Source organism: Arabidopsis lyrata (genome assembly GCF_000004255.2).
Source record: "Arabidopsis lyrata subsp. lyrata unplaced genomic scaffold ARALYscaffold_7, whole genome shotgun sequence".
In the NCBI taxonomy this organism is placed as follows: Eukaryota; Viridiplantae; Streptophyta; class Magnoliopsida; order Brassicales; family Brassicaceae; genus Arabidopsis; species Arabidopsis lyrata.
The window spans coordinates 3875111-3898118 of NW_003302549.1; the positions used below are offsets into that span (position 1 = coordinate 3875111).

The 23008-nt window shown below is 36.7% G+C and overlaps 4 protein-coding genes across 5 annotated transcripts; 2 read left to right on the top strand and 2 right to left on the bottom strand.

Annotated features, from left to right (window-relative positions):
* Window positions 1-272: 272 nt before the first annotated feature.
* On the bottom strand, window positions 273-4028 carry LOC9305351 (NADPH:adrenodoxin oxidoreductase, mitochondrial). 2 transcript variants are annotated; one of them, XM_021019546.1, is made up of 13 exons: window positions 3709-4028; window positions 3532-3636; window positions 3324-3437; window positions 3126-3174; window positions 2911-3027; window positions 2590-2699; window positions 2423-2496; window positions 1728-1789; window positions 1402-1606; window positions 1198-1258; window positions 1032-1099; window positions 792-937; window positions 273-713 (listed from the first exon to the last, which is right to left on the bottom strand). In XM_021019546.1, exons 3-13 carry the CDS (start codon window positions 3326-3328, stop codon window positions 492-494), a joined length of 1119 nt encoding a protein of 372 aa, XP_020875205.1. In that variant the 5' UTR covers window positions 3329-3437; window positions 3532-3636; window positions 3709-4028; the 3' UTR covers window positions 273-491. The 2 variants fall into 2 exon arrangements, with proteins under 2 accessions (XP_020875205.1, XP_002869280.1); XM_002869234.2 differs by having other exon boundaries at window positions 3121-3174.
* Window positions 4029-6198: 2170 nt separating this feature from the next.
* Window positions 6199-9842, bottom strand: LOC9305352. Its single transcript, XM_002869235.2, has 6 exons — window positions 9419-9842; window positions 9194-9326; window positions 8991-9094; window positions 8411-8555; window positions 8182-8325; window positions 6199-8090 (listed from the first exon to the last, which is right to left on the bottom strand). The coding sequence occupies exons 1-6, from the start codon at window positions 9457-9459 to the stop codon at window positions 6459-6461; spliced, it is 2199 nt and encodes a 732-aa protein (XP_002869281.1). The 5' UTR covers window positions 9460-9842; the 3' UTR covers window positions 6199-6458.
* A 1352-nt stretch (window positions 9843-11194) lies between these two features.
* On the top strand, window positions 11195-13874 carry LOC9305353 (the record flags this gene model as incomplete). Its single annotated transcript, XM_021016792.1, has 2 exons — window positions 11195-11356; window positions 13140-13874. Coding segments are annotated over 2 exons (435 nt in total), but the record flags the coding sequence as incomplete, so codon positions are not given.
* Window positions 13875-14373: 499 nt separating this feature from the next.
* LOC9303319 lies at window positions 14374-16171 on the top strand. Its single transcript, XM_021016423.1, is given in 3 exon segments — window positions 14374-15187; window positions 15360-15531; window positions 15951-16171. Coding segments are annotated over 3 exon segments (708 nt in total). The 5' UTR covers window positions 14374-14772; the 3' UTR covers window positions 16072-16171.
* Window positions 16172-23008: the final 6837 nt, after the last annotated feature.

A 23008-nucleotide genomic window follows, 5' to 3' on the forward strand; every position in this document is an offset into this window, starting at 1 on the left:
ATAATGATCTGGAAACTGGAAACAGATTATTGAAATAAATCTTTTAAATTTTCTTTAATGCTTTCTCTTTCAGCTGTAAGAGTGATTTATTTGCATTCAATTGGTAGGTAAATTCAATTACACTAAAAAAATTTAATTTAAAGTTTAAATATAGTTAAATTAGAAAACTAAGGAAGCTTCAATTTTACATTTAAAATATTAAAAAAAACATCTATATTTGCATAACAAACAAACAAATCTTAAACATCTAAGTATATTGTTTACTGTTTAGATTAGAATAAACTTTTAACTAGCATATTAATCAGAATAATAATACCACATTATTATGTAAAATAATATGGATTTGTATTTGAAAAAAATAAACAAATGGAAAGTAATATTTTTTTCGTCTACTAGACTAAATCATTGATTCTCTTAGTTCTGACCCAAAAAAAATTGACTATCATTAATTTTATTAATTGAAAAAAAAACAAAATATAGCCCAGGAGGCCCTAGTTGGCTGCTGCTGCTAAAAGATCCTCCCATGTGACTAATTTTTCTCTGGGTTTGTTTTTCTCAATCCCCATTTGTTTTTCTTTGGCATCAATCTTCTCCCACCCACTAAACTCTACCTTCTTCACTTTTCTCTTCTCCAGCAATTCCATCAGTCCTTTGCTTCCTGCTTTTGAGCTCTTACAAACACCTTCTTCAATGTCTTCGCTTATGCTACCAACCTGCAACAAACACATTTTATTCTCCCAGTTTAAGAGCATCAGTTCTATTTTTTCAGGGTGGACAAGCTTGTTGCTTACCGTTTCTTCGGCACAGTAAAGGTTTGTGGCAATAATGCCTACTGGTCCTCTTTTGAGCCACCCACATACGTATAAGCCGGGTTCAGTCTGTGATATGTCTCCTGACGTCTGACTAACCACTCGACCCCTTACATTCGGAACAACACCTTGAATCAAACAATTCGGGCGGACACAAAAAATCAGAACAACTTCATATTTTTTTCTCGTAGAAACTAATATAACACTTTCATATTATACAACCTTTCTTGTGATCAAATGGTAAACCATTGATCGGAACCGACTTGTAACCAATGGCCTTCAGCACCATACTGCAACATTGAACATGCTCCATTTGATTTGTTATAATTCTTGATATATCAGTAACAACAGAAATGCACTAAAGACCTTTCATTAGAAAGCACATTACCTGCAATTAAGATCCTCAAACTCTCCTGTACCAACTGCAATTTGTTTTCCGCTTCCAACACCTTTACAGAAGATATGGATGAAAAGTTAGCAAAATGTACTATTGTATACTAAGAAAGAAATCACCATTCCTTTTTTGTCTCCAGCTAAGCAATCTACAGACGAACCGCAATACGATAAAAGTTTTGCTTTGAGGTGCACTTACTTTCAAGAATGGTTTTTTCCAAGTTTACACCGGAAACATGCCCCTTTCTTTCATCTGACTCTAAGAACCGGTCAGGTTGGCGGAAGAAAACAAAGTGCAGCTCTCGCTGGTCAGGGTCTGCTTCGGATGTTCCTGCTGCTGCTGCTGCAGCCTTGGACAGTAATTCATAGATCCTCTTTCTGGCTCTACTATTTTTCATTTCTTCCTTCGAAAAAAAAAAGGTGTCAGGAAAAAGTTTGTGGAGATATAAACAATTTCACTAAAATGCAAATAACAGAGTTCAGCCTTACTTAATTTAGAATCAAGAAACACAACTACACAAGTACCTCATCAGCAGGCGTTAAACTCAAGTCAGTCTCCTTTATTCGAATCCGCAAGTTCTTAATCCCTGCTTTAGAAAATGATATCCATTTATATTCATATCAATGGGAAAATAACCAACGCCAACGAGCAACAAACCATTAAAGATAGTTCAGGTAACGAAAAGACAGGAAGATCTTAAAAAGAAGTCATAGAAAACAGAGACAAAACGGTGTGTTATTATCTCACAAAAACCTGAGAACGCCAAGACAAGCAAATTAAGGCAAAGGAGTAAATTTTTGCTATTCAACATCTTATATAGTATCAACTAATGCAGAAAAATATTCACCATAGCTGTCCCATATGCAGCAGATCAAACATAGACAGTAAAACTAAAGATAGATGTGTCCAGCAAGTACTTTAACTAAATGTAAGAAAAACAAAAAAACTCAAGGTCTGTTCATATCCTGAAATATAGTTTTGCTGCTACTTAGAGAGACCGGTGAATCACCTACCCATTTATCCAAGGAATGTTAAACGTAGATTGATAAAAAAAAAAAAGTCATTCAACCACACTACACCTTATATAGGGTGCAGGCTGAAAACTGGCAGCACACACCCAAACCACATTTTTATAAAACCCACACACAATTGCTTTTCTTATGTGGGATCTATCAACAAAAATCAAAAGATCAGTATATGATTTAGATATGAATGATACCGAGAACTTCTCGAAGCTCTTTAGCAGTCAATGCTGCTTGAACTGGCCCCCGTCTTCCGATGAGATACACCTTCCTGAACACGTTACAACTTTGTATCAGGGACTATAGTTGGTTGTCAACTATACGAAAGATGGAATGGAAAAAGATTTAACAAGTTAAATGGGACCTTATAGAACTTTCTTCCAGCACAGATAAAGCATGTCTAGCAATATCAGTTGACGCCAACTCTGTTGTCGGTCTTAATAGAATCCGAGCGACATCTAGTGCTACATTACCCTAAGATTTGAAGGATCATATGTGAGAGAGGTCTTGAGAAATGAATTTACCAGAAGATTTTGTTATCAAACTGTTATTGATATGTAAATCCTGTTACAGTGGTAAGGATAGAAAACAAAAACCAATATTGTTCAGAAAGTAGAATGATCTGATTCTTAGAATTTAAGGCGTCTTTAGCAAAATGAGGATCACAAACCATATATTAGAGTACCTGGCCAAGAATGACAGCTGTGTCGGAGCTTTTTAAGTCAGGTTTCAAACTACTGTAGTCGGGATGCCCATTATACCACCAGACGAATTCTCTTGCAGAGTATATACCACTCAAACTCTACCAACAAGTATAAGCAGCCAAAATACATCAACTTACGCAAAACCTATTTAAACACCTAATTCCACCACATGAAACTTGTAATTGGCATACCTCACCTGGAATGCCAAGATCTTTGTCACTTTCAGCACCATACGCAAGTACAACCTGAACACGCAATAAGTAAAATAGCATTTGGTACGTGTAATTGGTTTGCTAATTAGTAACATAAGATTTCATTAGAGACACTTTTGAGCTAATTAGTTGCTAATCTAAATCATAAAAGAGCGAGCATACATAGTTAAGGCAAGTCATACCACATGATACAAATCCCGCAGCTCAGAAAGTAATAAATCTGATCCAAGCTTTACATTCCCATAAAAAGAGCAACGCTCGTGTTTGGCCACACGTGAGAACTGATTAATGGCAATCTGTAGAAAGCATTGTGGTTGACATTTTAAGCTCAATGGAGAACATCCTACTCCCTCTCTCTCTTTAAACAAGGTTACGGCTGAGCAGTGGTACCTTAGTTTCAGGATGGTCAGGCGCAACACCAGACCGAACAAGTCCAAAAGGTGTAGGTAATCGATCGATTATATCTACATGCGCTCCTTCATGCGCCTTCAATACCTGATTACTAGCCATCAAATTACCAGTTAATTGACGAGATATAAATCGCAAAATCTGGTTCACCAAGTGTACCTTGTCAGCAGTATAGAGACCAGCAGGTCCACTTCCAACGATGCAAACGTGCAGAGGACGGGAAGAAACAGAGGACAAGTATCTAGACACCATATATCTTGCTAGATATCTACTCATTTTCACCAATTTAAACCACCAGGGCTTGTTCTGAAAGTGTAGCACACTGCGAAAGTGCGTAGAGCCCTCGAAATTGAGGTTTCAATGTCACAGCGATCCCGCAATTGCTGGGCAGAAATCGGGAGAAGAACAATTTAGGGTTTGTGATTGAATTTGGGGACTTCTCTGCTCCCTGTGCAGCTCATGTTGACTTTTTGCTTTTAAAACTTAAAAGGGTTCCCATTGACTTTTGCCCTTTAATTAATAGTAGTTGAGTGTTGTTTTTATCTTATCATATAGTAATAAAAAAAAAACTCAAAATATTCTCAGTAAAATCAATCAACTTACAATTCTGGGTAATTTTGATGTCAATTTATATCTTGTATATGTTAGCTTGTTAGTTAGTACTGGTTAGGACCTAATGAAGAAATAATGGTAATCAACAAATAATTTGCTTATAAAACTGTGTGGTAATCACTTTCTCTTTTTCTAAACAGATCATTGTTTTCAAACTGTTACATACGATCCAAAAGCAAAGAGACATCATGATCAACAACTTTTGGGGACTATAGCAATGTGTGACTCTCCCAATTTCACATATTATAACAAAACACAACATACATGACTATAGCCGGACACGATTTGAATTGAATTGATTTCAAATGTGTCAATGATGAAGTAAGTTTCCATGTGTTGGATGACAGATGCAAAGTCTGAAATGCGTCACCCACAAACCGTGGTTAAAAGTATTTATTCAAGGAGGATGAATATATATTCCCACATATGACAATTTTTAAGTAAATTAACTAAAAATGTACTGTAGTTTTCAATTATTTTCTAGCTTTTGCAGCATACATTCGGAAAAATCATTTCCAACTATTTACTTTTATTTTGGATTAGTCTTTGGTTCTACAGTTAAATACTATACACGTGACATAGTTTGTCACAAAATTTATTCTTTTCACCATAAAAATCTACATATATACATAAAGAAAAAAAAAACATTTTTTGCACAATTGCAAGATTTCTCTTCAACAATTTCTTTTTCACCATCTGCAATCGAGGATTTAGGTATCCTTCTATTTCCCGACATCTATTCATTGTCTGCAACCGTGGAAATCGAAGTCTAAGCTTCCTTGCGTCACCGCCAACCACCGAAATAGTTGGGGATAGCTTTTCCCTTGAAGCAGTGGGCAAATTGGCGCTACCTAATGACTTCTGCTAAACTTTGCTTGAGTGTTTGGTCTGCAGACTTGGAGATGAAGTAGACCTCGCGTCGCTACCAATCCAGTTTCCTATGATTGCATCCGTACGTGGTTTGATCATTGTTGAGAATGAGCATAGTGTTGTCATATACTACCCAAACACTAGGGAGAGTAAGGTACTTTATGATGCAGACATTCATGTTATGGGAAAACCAAAAGACATTCGGTTTTATGGTCTTACACTATGATCCTTATTCCGAACAATACATCTGCCTTCGTTTTCAGCGACATCTAGATAGATATTTTGACGGTAGAATCATCGGTCTAGAGGATTTTGAGGGGAGTAGATTGCCACGGCCACCAAAACATAAAGCTATCCTTTCGTCAAGAAATTTATTTTTTTCACCATAAGAATCTACAAAGTATAATATATATATAATAAAATAAAGAAAAAAGAAAAACAATTTTGGCACAAGATTTGTCTTGAACAACTTCTCTTTCTCCTGAGGATGACGAGCATTCTAGAAACCACGGCGAGTCGGCGACGTGATTTTTAAAGAGTAAGGAGAGGGAGAAAGTGTTAGAAAATAAAATGCTTTTACACTTCCAATCTTAAGTTTGAATCCCATAATTTATGTGCCATGAGATCCAAAGACAAAGTAATTAAAAGACATTAAATGTCAAATAAGTTCATTTACATATTGATTTTGTTTGATAGCCTCAACAAATCGACGTCATTAGCTTGTACTCCCTCCGTTTCGTTTTAGTTGTCGTTTAAGGTTTTTTCACACAAATTAAGAAAATATTAAATTTTCTGTTTTACTCTTTTGATTAATATATTTTATAAAAAAATTCATTGGCCAAAACATTAAAACTATAGGGATAAAACTGGAATTTTCACCAAACATTTGCATTGAAAACATAAAACGACAACTATTATGAAACAAAATTTAAATCCTAAAACGACAACTAAACTGAAACGGAGGGAGTAAGTTAGTGACCTAAACCTTCAATGAAAAATCATGGTAATCAACAAATAATTCGCTAATAAACTGTGTGGTAATCACTTTCCCTTTTTCTAAACAGATCCTTGTTTTCAAACACATGATCGATTTTTTCCCCTTTAATAGTTTTGTTTTTTCTTATCATGGGCATTCAGATAAAAAGTTAAAAACTAAAAATCATGGTAAATTGGTAATAAACAGTGTGGTAACCACTTTCTCTTTTTCTAAACAGATCCTTGTTTTCAAACGGTTACATAGGATGATCCAAAAACAAGGAGATGATCACCAACTCTTGGGTCCATAACAATGTGTCACTCTCCCAATTACAACTATTATAAAAAACACAACATACATGGCAATATGGGACAAGTAGTATATCAAGAAGTAAGAAAATGTGTAACAGGATATTTAATTCTATGTTTCTAGGCATCAACTGTTCATATATTTACCTTCCTTTAAGCTCTGCAAATCTGGCAGCCAAATCGTCATAGTTTGGTAACTTGGGGTGAACGTGCTTAGCTTCACTCGAACGTTTTGGCTGAAATGAGGCAGCACGGGCAAATGTTTTTGCAGGTTCAGATGGCCCGGCCAAGTGTTCAGGGGGTAGAGAACGTGACCGAGCTGGTTGATAAATCATCATCTCTTCATCAGATTCACCTTTTTTAAGATGTGTACGTCTGCTTTTGGATTCTTGTTGCACATTGTCCTTTTCATAACTTGAAGGTTTTTTACTGTAATGCATCAGAAGTTTATCCATCAGCTTCTCCTCACTGTCCTTCTCATCCTCATCAATTAAGACTTGAAGGCCTTTCCTTGAATTTTCCCTTCTTCGGCTTCTTGTATGATCATCACCACCCGATTCTACAATGTGTTTTCTTCTGCTAGTTCGCCGTTTCAGAGATGGATTATCTATGTCATTCACTTCATGATGACCTGCTTCATTTCCTCTATCTGCCCCATAAACATTCTTATCATTGTCTGGATGATTTCCTTCTTCACCACCAAAACGAGCCTTTGGATTATCTGAAGCTTCAGCTTTTTCATTCCTTGCTTTAGCACTAGATTTTTTAACATACGGAGGTGGAAGGGATTTGTAGAAGGGTGATTTCATTCTCTCTGTTTCTCGCTCCTCAACTTTCCTTGCTGGATTTGCATAATCATTCTCATATACACCACCCTTAACGTTACCACCAGATGGATCTTCTTCCGTGCTCTTTCCCACAAGAACTGCATTTTCTTTACTCTCCAGATCATTACGATGTCTCGAACCTGGATCAATAGATTCCGCTCTCTTTGACTTGCTACTTGGCTTCGGAGGTCTTGAGGTATTATCTTTCTCTTTCTGATGTTCATGATCTTCATTTTTCTCATGTTTGTACCCTTGAAAGAAACTCTCTTGTTTAAAGCCGATAACTAACTTGTCGGCTCTTTTGGTGCTGCTAGGCTTAAGTTTCTCTGAAGCAATAACCTCTGTTTTCTTATGCAGATCAACTACACCATTTTGATGTCCATTCCCTTGAACGTGGTTCTCATGCTTGACCTTCATTACGATAGTGTCACCTTCATTAAAAATAGGTTGATGTCTTTCTCTAGAAGGTTCTTGCTTAGATTGCATATAATACTCTTTCCTTTCTGAGGCAACAACCTCGTTTTTCTTATGCGCATCAACTACACCAGGCCGATGTCCATTGCCTTGACCGAGATTCTCACGGTTGACCTTCATCACTATAGTGTCACCTTCGTTGAAAATAGGTTGATGTTTTTCTCTAGCAGGGTCTTGCTTAGAATGCAAATAAAACTCTTTCCTTTCTGCTTTATTGTCCTTGCTTTCGGATCTGGAGGCGTGACGAACATTATCTGACCTTTCTTTAGATGTTAGCCCATGATGATTTCCTCTGAGACCATTCTGATAACTTTCTTTATCAGATTGAAACAAAGGATCTCTTCTTTCTGATGCCTCAGCCATTTTTCGGTTCAAGCTAACCCCATTTTCAGAACCTTCAAACTCTTCTCTTTTTGGCAAGGCCATGTTTCTGTTAACAGGCTTGTACTTGTCGTAAGTGCTTTTTGGGGTCTCCTGTTTATGTCCAAGAGAGAAATCATAATTCTATCACTATCCAAATATTTCAGTTTAGTTGTCCCCTAAAACAAATGAGTCATTGTCATACCTTTACTGAAATACTATTATGTCTCACAATCCTCTTCTCAAAATCTTTAGAATCCCAACGAATAGAATACTCCGATGCAACATCTTCCATTAACTTCACTTTCTGCTCCAGAGAAAATGGCTTTGATGACATATTCTCAACAAGCTGTACAAGAAACAAGCAGATGGTTAACCTAACCGTGTATGCTGTATAAGATTTCAAGATGAGATACACTAGAAGAACTCTTTACCTCTTGGTTGACAAACAATGCAAGTGAATCTGTGTATTTTTCATGAAACATTTGCCTCAGTTCACGCAGCTCAGGCAACTCGGAAAATCCCGAGGCTGCAAACATTAACGAGGATACAGCTTCACGACAATCTTCTGGACATTCCCTGGAAATAAAAAAAACTCATATCAACTAATAAATCAAACCCTGTTTCCACCTAGAACAAAACACTTGAATCATCTTTGAGAATGTTCCCTTAAGCCACAGAACACAATTCTCATCACTAAGGAAACAGGAACAGTATGGATAGAAAAATGCCAAAACATGAGGTAACTCTGACAATAGTTGTAGATATTCAGTCTTTTCACCTGATAGTCAATTTAAAACCTAACACATTGATGTGCAAAAAAGCTTTTCATCTAGTCAGAGTAGGTTACAACAACTCATGAATAACACAAGCCAAAAACATAAAAGTAAGATTATCCTAATAATCTAGCAGAATGGCCAAAAATAAAAACATAACACAAATAAAAAATAGGCTAACATGGAAATCTCTCATACAACAACATATATCAAAGGCATTGAATAGAAGAAAACTTACGGCGTCTTTTGCATGGTAGAGAGCTGCTTGTAAACGAAATCACAGGTCTGCTCAACAAAGTCAAGACTCCACAGATACCTTAGTTCATCAAGAAGCCCTCCTGCCTAGATGTATCAAAACACAATACAAAATCATCAAAAATAATCCGAATCAATTTCTTGTCAAATCTTAAAAGAAAGCAAAACAGGACAACAAAAAGTTACCCTGCTAAAAGCATTGTGGTCATGACCGTTAATGACCAGATCAGCCAAATCTTTCTTCAGAAACTTGATCGTGGCAGTTCTCTTTCTCCGAAGAACATCGATCCGATTCTTAGTCAGTTTTATCAGTGGTTTTCTGGTCGAATCAAAAATCACACAATGAAAATCGATTTACCCACAGAGAAGAGAGTAAAATCGTAGGAAAAGAGATGGAGAAAGAAGACAAACCCCTTGGGAGCAAATCCGCGGCCTAAGATACCATCAAACATCTTTTTGATCTCTGACGATTCCGCAACAACGACAACGACAACGACGATGATCAAATCAACGAATCAGTAGCGAAAACCCAGATTCCGAGAGTGTGATCAGCTCGTATTTCTTATTCTCTGTTGTTCTCTCTCTCTCTCTCTCTTTTTGGTATTCAAAATTGAAGCAAAGAAGCCGCATCTGAAGCTGTGGAGAACATGGTGGTGGTGGTGGTGTGCTTTCTCGAAAGAAACGACTTCGTTTTGTCACCTTTTAATGTTAACGTTATAAAGGGTATTTTCGGAAATATATTAATGCGTCTTTAAGGAGTTGGGGAATCAAATCTAATACCATCTGGTTGTTAGTGGGAATTGGGTGGAAATGATCTGGTACGGGTGGCTCCACCTTAGCTCATTCCATGGATTCCGTAGACCTGCACCAATTAATGAGAAATTAACTCACCGACGGGTTTAATCAAAAACTTTACTCCCTTTTTTCTTGTCAAAAGTGAAAACCGATGTTTTTACGACTTGATACTGAAAGGGAAATAATAATACTTTACAGTTTGTACTAGAAGATCATGCATTCAATTGGCTCCTGGTTATGCTCATGGGAAAAAGAAAAAAACTTTAAACCAACAAATAACCGAAATAAACCAAACTGAAATTGGGTTATTCGTTTGATTTCTAGTTGAAGGCCAAAGCTTATCGGTATACTAATTACTCAAAAAGAAAAAAATTCTTAGAGATTGATTACAAGTTCCTTCTTATGAGATTACAGGTCTAGATCATGAAATTTCTTCGTTGCCAAAAGAGATTTAGAAACATAATACCGGATATTAGAAATATAGTTATCTACTTATCTATGTGTTGCATGTTTTTTTTTTTGAATCATATATCAATAGTTCACATAGATTCATTACTATATAAGTCGATCTCATTTTAAAATGTGCCACAACTTATTTTGTTTAGTTACAACTACGTTAGAAAACAAACGAAAATGTCCATAGTATACATGAAAAAAGAAAGGTTTTGTAAACATGTGACTAACCTGAAGAAGAGAGGAAATATAAAATCAACATAATAATGATTGAGGTTTAAAAATACCCTTCTTTTGGAAGGTCTATAAACTTTTGTTTGTTTGTTTGATTTGTTTCTTTATTTCTTTCAAGATTCTATTAAATCATGTGAATGTATATATGTGCTTCAGGCCAGAGACATACTTTGTACTAAATCAACTTTTTTTTTCTTTTTTTTTCACTAAATCAACTTAAAATATGTAATTATGCCTTGCTTGCTTGTAAGTTAATCTAACCTATGCATGGAATATTTTTGTGATTAAGTGTGTTTGCTTCTCATACGATACGAGGCATATATTACTATACTTCCATGCTAATCTTTTCTGAGTTTCCTCAATTCTCTCTCCCGATTTTGTCCTATGTATTAGCTAGCTATGTTTTCTTGACTTCTTGTTATTCATTCTTGATATATAAAAGCACAAACACAATTTAGTAAACAGAGGAACGACGTTCTCCACAACAACCATAAGGTCCCTCCCTCAATTATTTTCAAGAATATTGATCGAGAGATCCGAAATACCATTTCCGGAAGAAGATACAAGAAGAGATGGAGGAAGCTTATGCTTCTTTGGATTCGTTAATCACGGATTAGTTCTATCTCTTTCTCTTAAGCATTGTAACCTTGTTTTTATTCTTTTTGCCAAGGTTACTCTATCTTTAGGTTAAACATTTTGTAATACCTTCCATTTCATTTATATGATATTTACAAGTTAGCAAAAAAAAAAACACAATTTAGTGAGAAGCGTTGTTGCTCTTTCTTCCAATTCCTGGCAGCTTACTTTCGAGCTCTCCCTTTTTGGCTCATGGAATCTCTAAGATCAAAGTGCAAAAATCTCATCATTGTGATTTGTGAGCCACCGGGAGAACCAAATTGATTTCTTTTTTTCACGTAGATCACACATATATATTAATAGAAGGGAAAATGTATCTCAGCTACGCCAACAATACGTCAACACATCGTCACACATGCAGACAAAGAAAATGTTGCGAAAACTACACCAACTACTGTAATCACATAACGACATGCACGAACTAACATGAGTTATGGTGCCAACACCATAAACATACATTCCGGTGAAAGACGCGACGGAATCCAGCACCGGAGATACCCAATTTTATACCCGACCCATATTCAATTAAAACCCGACCCAGATTTAAAAAAAAAAAAAAAAAAAAAAAAAAAAAAAAAAAACCAAATTAAAATAAAACCTAACCCGAAATTAAAACCAACCTAAATTAGAATGTCGATTCTCTGTTCTTAAGTCTGGTTTCGAGAGCTTAGAAGTGTTTGTGTGGGTGAGGTGTGTTGAGGGAAAGAGATTTCTAAATCTCTGTTAGAATCTAGCCAATTCTCGGGTTTCATCGGGTTTGAAACAGGTATGATGTAATTTGATTTCTTACGAATCTGAGAATAGGTTTGAATACTCGATGAGTATAATGGGACAAATTTGCGTGTTGATTGTGGTAATGGAAAAGATTTCGTATTTATTTTGGCTATAATTGAACAAGAATGTTTAATAGAGGAGTTTAATTGTCTGATTTTAGTTGTTTGTTGAAATGTCTAATAGAAGAGTTTGTTGTCTGATTTTCTGTAAGATGGATACAATTAGTGGGTCATCTAGTATGAGTAGATCGTCTGGAGCTCTGAAAAAGTGTAATTGTGGATTGCCGGCGAAGATATACAAATCGAAGACAGAGAAGAATCCTGGTAGAAGGTTTTTCGGGTGTAAGATGTACAAGACTACAAGGTATGTTTTGATTTATGTTCGTTTGACTGAGAGACCGAGATGTAGAGAATTGGGAACAAATGAGTGTTTTTGATGTTTGTAGGATGGAGGAAGTGAGCACTGCAAATTTTTTAAGTGGTATGATGAAGAAGAGGTTCAAGGATGGCCGAGAAACGCATTATGAAATCTTTCTTTTTAAACAACCCACTAATTGAAATCGACCCTACATATAAAACCAACAAAACCCCAAAAGAAATCAACAGAAATTTTCAGAAATAATTTAAAATCCCAAACCCCAAATGTCGGGATCTGTTATGTTTCGAAAGCCATAAATAAACCTAGAAAAATCGAGTTCTTACCTCATTGGAACTAGATTCCGTGCGATTCACTTTCTAAGCTTCAAATCGTGACAATGTTGGACAAGGATTCTGGTGATTCGAAGCTCACTCTACTTCTCTCAAGAACCCTAAAACGCAAAAGGAATCGCAAAGGGATTAGAGAGTTTTATTAAGTTAATGGATTTGGTTAGGTTAAATTCGTTTTGGGCCTGGTTTAGGCCCAGTTAATCTCAGATTTTTTTTTTTTGGTCGGGTTTTAAATTGCGTCCGGGTCGGGTTTTAATTGAATATGGGTCGGGTTTAAAATTGGATTCCGTCGCATCTTTCACCGGAACGGTACTGGAATGTATGTTTATGGTGTTGGCTCCATAACTCATGTTAGTTCGTAAATGTCGTTATGTGATTACAGTAGTTGGTGTAATTTTGGCAACATTTTATTTGTCTGCATGTGTGACGATGTGATGACGTATTGTTGGCGTAGCTGAGAAACATTTTTCCTTAATAGAACATAGCAAAAGATGACTGAAATGTTAATCTTTATACTGTATATTTATGATCAGAGCATAAACTGTTTCGGATGCTGCAATAGAGAAAGACCTTTAGTTGTGGAAGTCGATGAGCCATCAAAGGGACTCAAAATCCAAGGAAGGGTAGTGAAGAAAGATGGTGGTTCATCAGATGGTCTCTGGAGCACAAGTACATGTGATATGGACCACAATATCACGATTCGGTCCCAATCTTCAAACCCGCTTTTTGATCCCCAATGCAGCACAAGCAACTCTACCGAATTTGTAAACCATGGTAACTATCTGAATGTTCTAAGGCCTAGCTAGGTTGTTTTAGATGCCAAGAACTTATGTGTTTGCGTTCGTATTTTCATTCCCGTGTACCATTTGGCATATACAATTAACAAACGAATTATACTAAAGGCCTTGTTCTTTACGAAGTCGCTAGCGACAACTTCCGGCTATTGAAAATTACACTTATTTCTCCCTTCTTTGTGTCGCTAGGTTTTTGATGTGAGATCATTTCTTCCTCAAAATTCTCCGTGATAGGTATCCCAGATGTCGCTAAATTTTGTAGCGTCCATTATATCCGACGCGGCGACTCAATTGCTCTTCGTTTCTCACCGTCTCTCACTTATAACTTGTCGCTGGTTTTAGATCCAATTAAAAATTAAGTTGTTTTTTCAGTTGCTCATTAATGTCGCTAGCGACATAGAAAAGAACAAGGCCATTGTTAAAGGAGATGGTGCATTTCCTTGTTGATGTTTGGGATCGGAGGAAGAAGGATAATATGATCCATTCAAAAAAAAAAAATTATATATAAAGAACCCAAAAAAACTACAGTTTAATTACTTTTTTCAAGTTCCATATAATATTTATTGCCCTTTTATAAATTATGAAATTTGGTTAACCTCATGGTCAATTTCTTTATTTTTTATCCTGCCACATATATATATTACTGATGAAAAAAAATAGATTATTTTGTATAGTGAACATTTATATATTAACTGGGTCATAGTAAAACTTTATCATAGTAGAAAATTTACATTTATAAAACTTTCACATAGTTATTCCGTTATTCCTAGGTCATAGTAAAATCATCATCAATTAGTCAATAAATTACTATCAAAGCTTGTCTGTAATTTTTCATCAATTCCAGCGAAATTATTCGATATATCCATGTTTGGTCATGACTCATGAGTCATTACCGTGGAAGTAAGTTCAAGAATGGAAAGTAACTTATTTGTGGGACAGAATCAAATTCTTTGATCCAGTTACTTAAGTTTTTCGGTGGCCAATCAAATTGAAATATTTTCTTTAGGGTATTCGATTATGGTGGTCCTGAAGACTATAACAATTGTTTTCCGATAAGATTTGATATATGTAAATAAACAATCCCCAAAAATGAAAGCTAGTTACGATAGTCGTAGAATTTACAGAAAAAGGCTACTTATGTTTATGGCCTGATAATGCAAATGTTTTTATTATTTCAAGTGGCTTTTAGTATGACTATGTAATGATGCAATGGTGTGGTTATAAATTTTAAGACTTTGGGGTCAATTTGATAATACTAACCAATAGTGGGGGGCTGACAAGAACGGAAACTCCATGATATTTTTGCAGTCTAAAAATCTTTTCATCTCTCTTCTCTCCCTCCACTGAAAACTTCCCCACAAGAACTAACAATATGATAATGAGAAGCGCGTCGTCACTGGACCTTAACCTACGCGCCGCCCAGAAACCGTCTGTTCCACGGGTGGTAACCACGGCTCGAACCGTCTCTGCTTCTTCTCCTCGTGTTGCTAAACCGATTACGAGAGCTTCTTCAGATGGAAATCTTTACAAGATTCAGTCGCCGGAGAGTAGAACGAAAACGATCAGCGTTTACCACGAAGAAACTGCGTCGTATAGGGTTTTGGAAGGATCTCGGCTCACCCATGGAGGTTCCAACGGTGGATTTGGTGGTAGAGGCGGAGATGGTGCCGGAGGTGGCGGTGGAGTTGGAGGTGGGAACGTAGATGGTTATTATGAAGAGATGATCCAACGTTATCCCGGAGACACTCTTCTTCTCTCTAACTACGCTCGTTTCCTCAAAGAGGTTTGTTTTTAGTCTCTCCTCTGTTTTTCAAGATTGTGTTTTAATACTTGCTAATTTGGGAAACTTTATTTACCGTATTTCGATAAAAATCACGTGATGCTACTAATACTATATATAGAGACAAGTTAGTACCTATTATTGGTAATATAGAAGTCGACCTTTGTTCTTAATTTTAGGTTTTTGATTGGTTGAATCTACTAATTCATGTGAGACAGCGATGTTGTCTGAGAATGGAAGAGATGGAGAGTTACTGTCTATGTATGGAGATTTGATATGGAAAAATCACGGAGACGGTGTTCGTGCTCACTCTTACTTTGATCAAGCTGTTCAATTTTCTCCTGATGACTGGTAAGTGTAACGATAATCTGCTTTAGCGCTTAGAACCCTAATGATCGATATCCGACAACTATGACTTGACTTTGGATTTGGGCTTTCTTAAGAGCTCTCCATGATTTAAGTTAAGAACTTCAAACCATGTTTTGTAGATTGTTAGATTATTTCATATGAATGAACCTTGTGGATCAAATGTTATTTCCTCTATATCCAACCTTTGAAGAAGTGATTGGTCAATTTGTATCAGAACAATAGCCTCACACGTCAAATATGAAAGAGACACCATTCAGGATTTTTTTTCTCAATGCATCTGCAATTTATATGTGGTGTGGCACTAGATGATACAACACATCATCATTGATAGATTATGATTATAATTTTTGGGGTCACATAAATGATAAATGTAATACTTTGATGAATGGTATTTATTGCAGTCATGTTCTTGCGTCTTATGCTCGGTTTCTATGGGATGCTGAAGAAGAAGAGGAAGAGGAAGAAAGTAAACATGGAAACGGTTTCTCTTTCTCTACCTATAACCCATCATCTGTGTCTTGACTCTTTGTGCTGATGTTAAACCGGTGTAATACAATAAAAACTCAAGAGTCCGGTTTAATCAGGAAAATATCTTCTGCATACTGAAGCAGATCGATGCTAATGTGTAGGAAAAGACGAACCTAGTATCAAAAGTCCAAAGCCGCATTATTGTTGCAAAATGTGAGATTCCAAAGAAGATAAAAGTGGTTTGTGTCCTCAGTACCGTGCTTAATGGGAAGAGGAAAGGGCATTTGCCCAAAGCCACAAAAAAATTTTGAATTTTGTAGGCCACATTTTTTTTTTTAGGCTTATGTATTTAAGTTGTATAGTGGGTATTTGTTTGAGAAGCCCATGACATTAGAATAATATCAATATGTATACGTTATGTATTAGGAAATTTTTGCACATGCTTTGGATTTTAGTTTATAAATATAGCACTAATGGAAGATAATTTTAATAAAAGATAACTAAGAATGAAAAAAATCTGTTTTGGAATCATCTGCATATTTAAAAGAAAAGGATAATTTGAAAGAAAAAAAAAGAAATTGATTTTGAGTATTCCTTCTTCAAATAATTATCAATCAACCACTTAAAAATAAAAAAAAAAAAATGTCATCATATAAACGGATCAATCTGGAAATGAAAAGAAACATAAAAAAAGTGGAAAATTCAGGAAAAAAAGGATAGAAAAATAGTGGTTTATGTTGTAAACTGTGTTGTTCTATTGATTAATGAATGAGATTTCGATACATATATATACATGATGAGGGGAGACAAATCCCCATTGGGCTAGTAAACCCTAAAGCCCAAAAGCCCACTAAGTACAATATAGGCCGTCATAAGGAGAATCTTCAAGAACATGGGCATGGGCCTTCTAGGACATGGACATGGGCCTTCTAGAATATGCATAAGGTCCACGGTTATGGAGTCCATCCAACATGTGGTTTATAACACTCCCCCTTGGATGACATAACCGTGTAGATGCCAAAGGATCTCAGTAATACGCTTGGGGATGCTGCCTCATTAAAACCTTACCAGGAAAACCCATTGGGACAAAACCATGGTTAAGGAAAAAGAGTACAGCACGTATTACTCCCCCTGTTTTGGTCATCCCTGCAAGTCCTTAAGTCTCCGCATTCCAATTTGATGCGTGAGCTTCCTCAATGTCGATGTTGGTAATGCCTTGGTAAAGAGATCGGCTGAGTTGTCGCTGGATCGAACTTGTACCACTCGAACTTCTCCATCCATTTGCAAGTCATGCGTGAAGAAGAACTTTGTTAGAATGTGCTTCGTCCGATCTCCCTTGATGTAGCCGTCCTTGAGCTGAGCGATACAGGCTGTGTTGTCTCCTCATATGATGGTCTTTGATGTTGTAGTAGCTGCGCCTTGAAGAAGGCTGCCTACGTACCCTTGGAAGGGATCAAGCCACACGTAGTTCCTATCTATTGACCATGCCATAATCTGATTTTACCTGCATCAGCAAAACAAACTAAACCAAAGCAAACTAGACCTTCTTTGGTTAGATCAGTATAGAATAAAACCCAAATAAACAAACATAGGAAGAATAGAATTTAAAATTTAACCAAACCTTCCTTCAAACCTTTCTAGTGCCTTTGGGTTGATCATGAACTAAATTTAGGCAAAGGAGGTTCACGGCAAAACATATGTCTGGTCTAGTATGGCTAGCCAAGTACATTAACGCTCCTATGGCACTAAGGTATGGCACTTCAGGATCGAGAACTTCTTCCTCATCCTTCTTTGGACCGAATGGATCACTATCCAATCCGAGGCTTCTCACCACCATTGGGCTGCTCAATGGGTGGGCCTGGTCCATATTGAATCTCTTGAGTACTTTTTCAGTATATGCCTTTTGATGCACAAGGATTCCATTATTCATGTACTCAAGTTGCAATCCCAAACAGAATTTTGTCTTGCCTAGGTCTTTCATCTCGAATTCTTTCTTTAGATATTTGACTGTTTGGGCGATTTCCCAAGAGGTTTCAAGGATGTTTAAATCATCCACATATACTGCTATTATTACAAACCCTTTGTTTGCAAATTTCTTTATGAAGATACATGGACTAATGGGATCATTCTTATAACCTTCTCTGACTAGGTACTCGCTTAATCTATTGTACCACATGCGTCCACTTTGTTTCAGTCCATAAAGTGATTTGTTCAGCCTTATGCAGTATTGGTCTCGAGACCCTTTCTTATCTTTATCTTTGAGCTCAATACCCTCTGGTAATCTCATATATATCATCCAGTGGACTTATATAAATATGCAGGCATTACATCCATTAGCCGCAAATCAAGTCTTTTTCTTTATATAGCCAGACTTAGCAAAATTTAAATGTCTTAGCATCCACCACAGGGGAGTATGTTTCTTCATAATCTATCCCCGGTCTTTGTGAGAATCCTTGTGCTACAAGCCGTGCCTTATATCTCACGATTTCATTATTCTCATTTCTCTTCTTCACAAAGACCCATTTGTGTCCTACTGGTTTTTACATCGAATGGTGTCCTTAAGGTCGGACCAAACTCATTCCTTTTCTTAATGATTCTTAGCTCCACGTTTTATGGTCTTGTACCATTTAATCAATCAAGTCTTTGAGTGCACTCTAGTATAGACGTGGGCTCCTGATCCTCATTTATATTCATAAATTCAAGTGCTACCTTGCATGTAAAATTATCTTATGTCGACATTTCTTATATGTTCCATTATGTTCCAGACATGATATAATCGATTTGAGATTTATTATGGTCAGGACCTTTAATATTTTGCAGCTTGGCGTCCCAAGCTACATTATGTGGTACCTGTACCTTAGAGCCGGCCGGCCTTATCTCCATGTCTGGGATGGTTTCCTTAGTAACCTCGGATTCCTATTGCACCTTTCTTTGATTTTCGAGGATTTTTATCTTTGGAACCTATTGGTCTACCACGTTTCTTTCGTGTGTTAGACTCGGTAGCAATTTCATTGATTCCCTTTTGGATATCAATACGTACTGGTGCATTACAAGCTGGTATGTACGTTTTTGTAACTTTCTTTGGGTCAGCAAAGGAATCTGGCAATTGATTAGCTAGCTTTTCAAATGTATAATCTTATGGACCTCTGATTCTCATGCCAGAGTCCGAGGATCTTGCCAATTTAAGGATGTTTGATTCCATTATATTTCTTTTATTGCTTTACCCAGCTTGTTCGTCTCTCCACCTATAGTAGGAAATTCGGATTCATTCAAATGACAATCCGCGTATCTAGCCTTAAATAGATCACCCGTAGTTGGCTCTAGATACTTAATAATGGTGGGAGAATCAAATCCAACATATATTCCCATCCTCCTTTGAGGTCCCATCTTTGTTCTATGTGGTGGAGCAATCGGTACATATACGGCACACCCGAAAGTCTTTAGATGGGATATGTCTGGCTCATGACCCATGAGTAATTGGGATGGTGAATATTTATGTTCACTAGATGGCCTTATGCGTATAAGTTCTGATGCATGTAAAACAGCGTGTCCCCAAGCGGCTACTGGGAGCTTCGACCTCATGAGTAATGGTCGAGCTATCAATTGAATTCGTTTAATGAAGGATTCCGCTAATCCATTCTGTGTATGTACATGTGCTACGGGATGTTCCACACTTACCCCCATGGACATACAGTAGTCATTAAACGCTTGGGACGTGAATTCACCGGCATTGTCTAGACGTATAGTCTTAAGCGGAAAATCTGGAAAGTGGGCTCGCAGTCTTATAATCTGGGCCAATAACCTAGCAAACACTTGGTTTCTAGTAGATAGGAGACAAACATGCGACCATCTTGTCGATGCATCAATGAGGACCATACATATATCTCCTTGTATCTTTTCCAGAAATTTTAAGGTCTCTTTATTTACCTTAGCCGGTGATGGCCTTATAATGAGTTTCCCTTGTGAACATGCTTCACACGTGAGATTCTTAGGGATAACTCTTTTCTCTTTTAGGGTGTGCCCCTTTGAATTTATCATAAGCTTACGCATCATACTATGACCCGGATGGCCAAGCCGGTCATGCCATAAAGTGAATTTCTCGATGAACTCTTTGTTCATTGCCATATTAGCTTCGATCATATCGATTTTAATATAGTAGTGACCAGTGGATAATGCGGGTATAGTCTCTAGGACTTTCTTATGTCCTTGGGTGATCTCTTTGTTCCCTTCACCCTTTGTTTCAATATGGAAACCATTCAATCTTATATCTTTGAAACTTAATAAGCTCCTCTTCGAGCTGGGTGAATATAAGGCATCGCTTAGTTCAAGATGCGTGCCATTTGGTAATAGAATATGGGCTTGGCCGTAGCCCTCAATAAGGTTTGCTATGCCCGCTAAGTGCTAATATTGGCATTTTTCATTATGAGATTTAGGAAAATATCTCTTATCTTTTGTGTGGCTCCACTATCCACCACAATTATGTTCTTGTCCTCGGCCATTTCTTATATGGACAAGAATCATGTTCTAAACATAAAATAATATAAAATAAATTCAAGCAAATAACAATCAATAAACACATAAAATGCAAAGAAAAACATAGAGGTTTTGATGTCGAAGTAAGATTTATCAACTTGATTCTTTTATGCAATCAGAAGTTTCATACTCTATTAGATCATCTTGATCATGTTCACCATCTTTATATACCAAATGGGCTTTAGGATTCTTCCCTTTTACACTCTCTTGATAGAGGTCACAACGATGTTTGGAAGTCCTACATATCTTAGCCCAATGGTTTCCCATTCCATATCTATGGCATACTCATTTGGTCGAGTGTTGTGGTTTGGAAATACCACATCGTCCTCGCCCTCGACCACGGCCGGAATCGGGTCTACATCCACGGTTAAAGTGGTTCCCACGGCCGGATGAGTTATAGTGGCCACAACCACGTCCTTTCAATACCACATCTATGGCATACTCATTTGGTCGAGTGTTGTGGTTTGGAAATACCACATCATCCTCGCCCTCGACCACGGCCGGAATTGGGTCTACATCCACGGTTATAGTGGTTCCCACGGCCGGATGAGTTATAGTGGCTACAACCACGTCCTTTCCATCCACCACGGTCACGATCGTGTGGTCTATCACTTTAGACGTGGTTATATTCTTTGGATTCTATCTTATCCTCTGCGGCCTTATTGGCATTAGGTAATGGGGTTAATCTATGAGGTCGTAACTCACTGTTTTTATCTGTAAGTCATTATTTTGCTCATCTAGCAATAGACTCATCCATGGACTTATAGTCCTGATTATGAGACTCTCAATAAGACGGTGGCTAATATTGCCTTGTATCTATCTTTCTTTCTTGGCATTATTGCCTTATTAGATACATTTACCAAGTCCTTTTGACTTTAGGATAATCTTAGTATCCATTGCCCATTTTAAAATAATTATCTCCTAAGAGATTTAGGGCAGTAAAGTACAAGTTGTAATTCAACATCTACAAGGAAAAGTTTTGAGTCAAAATCATGTAATCGTTAGTGTCATGCGGTATTTGAGACCGAACCATGAATCGATTTACTTAGGGATTTGACTTTTCTCTTTTGCTTATGATTAGATTTCCTCTTTTGATTAGGATTAACTTTTCCTTTTCCTTTTAGGATTTACTTTCCTCTTTACTTTAGGATTAATTTTCCTATTTCACTTATGATTTTAGATTTTAAGATTTCCTATTTTAATTAGGATTTGGAAATTTTCTATTTCTTAAAGTTTTCCTATCTTGAATAGGATTTATGAATTTCCTAATTTAATTAGGATTTAGAGTACAATAGGATTTAGGATTTTATTTAGGTTTTCATGCTTTCTATTAGGATTTTAAAGTTTCCTATTTTATTGAGGATTTTAAGATTCCCTATTTAGGATTTAGGGTTGTTAAGATTTCCTATTATCCCTAAGATTTAGGGTTTTAAGGTTTCCTATTTTTACTTAGGATTTAGGGTTTTTAAGATTTCCTATTATCCCTAAGATTTAGGGTTTTAAGATTTTCTATTTTATTTTAAGATTTTAGGGTTTTAGGTTTTAGGGTTTTAAGATTTCCTATTATCTAGGGTTTCCTATTTTATTTAGGATTTTAAGGTTTCCTAGATTTTAGGGTTTCCTATTTTATTTAGGATTTTAGGTTTTAGGGTTTTGAGATTTCTTTTAGGATTATCTTTTCTAAGTTTTCTAGGGTTCATGCAATTTTAGTTTTAGGGTGTTAAGCATGTAATCAATCAAAGGAGCAAACAATCTAACAACCTAAACAATCTCAATCAAGCCGATTTAAACTTATGGAATTTTTTGGATTAGATTCGTTTTAGGTTTTAGGTTTTTAGACCTTTAAAGTTTCGGTTATTAGCTTATGTATTTTCGTTTTGCGATTTTAGGTTTAGACAATTAAAACTTCTCTAGCAACTTAGGCGAGTTTAGCTTAAGCGATAATCAACTTTTTCTAGCAACCTAAACGAGTCAAACAATCGAGCAAACAAGCAATCGGATCAAGCAAGCAATCAAATCATACAAGCAAAGCAATCACTTAATCAATCATCATTCGTTTTAGGGTTTCTCTTTGCTTAACTTTCAAGTTCAATTGTTGGTTCTTTAGCTTTAGGGTTTTGATGTTACCTTTCACCTTATGGGGTTGTATGGACTAGAACCGGGAGCTAAAGACCTCGGTAACTCACGCTGCTGCAACGAACCGCAAACAGTACCACGATGAACAGTACCGCGATGAACAGTGCCGCGATGAACAGTACCGCGATGAACAGTGCCGCGATGAACAGTACGGCGATGAACAGTACGGCGATGAACAGTACCAAGATGAACAGTGTCGGCGATGAACAGTGCCGCGATTTTTTAGGGTTTTAGGGTTTTCGTTAAGAGCAAGTCGTGCTGATAACGTGTTGTAAACTGTGTTGTTCTATTGATTAATGAATGAGATTTCGATACATATATA

Excerpts from the sequence above, each read along its gene's own strand:
- LOC9305351 (XM_002869234.2), bottom strand. The coding sequence starts at position 3,825 with ATGAGTAGATATCTAGCAAGATATATGGTGTCTAGATACTTGTCCTCT. Across the intron at positions 2,700-2,910 it reads CAGCTGTCATTCTTGGCCAG|GGTAATGTAGCACTAGATGT; the intron begins GTACTCTAATAT and ends TTCAAATCTTAG. Across the intron at positions 1,607-1,727 it reads GTTTAACGCCTGCTGATGAG|GAAGAAATGAAAAATAGTAG; the intron begins GTACTTGTGTAG and ends TTTTTTTCGAAG.
- LOC9305352 (XM_002869235.2), bottom strand. The coding sequence starts at position 9,459 with ATGTTTGATGGTATCTTAGGCCGCGGATTTGCTCCCAAGGG. Across the intron at positions 9,095-9,193 it reads ACCACAATGCTTTTAGCAGG|GCAGGAGGGCTTCTTGATGA; the intron begins GTAACTTTTTGT and ends TGATACATCTAG. Across the intron at positions 8,556-8,990 it reads TCTACCATGCAAAAGACGCC|GGAATGTCCAGAAGATTGTC; the intron begins GTAAGTTTTCTT and ends TTTTATTTCCAG.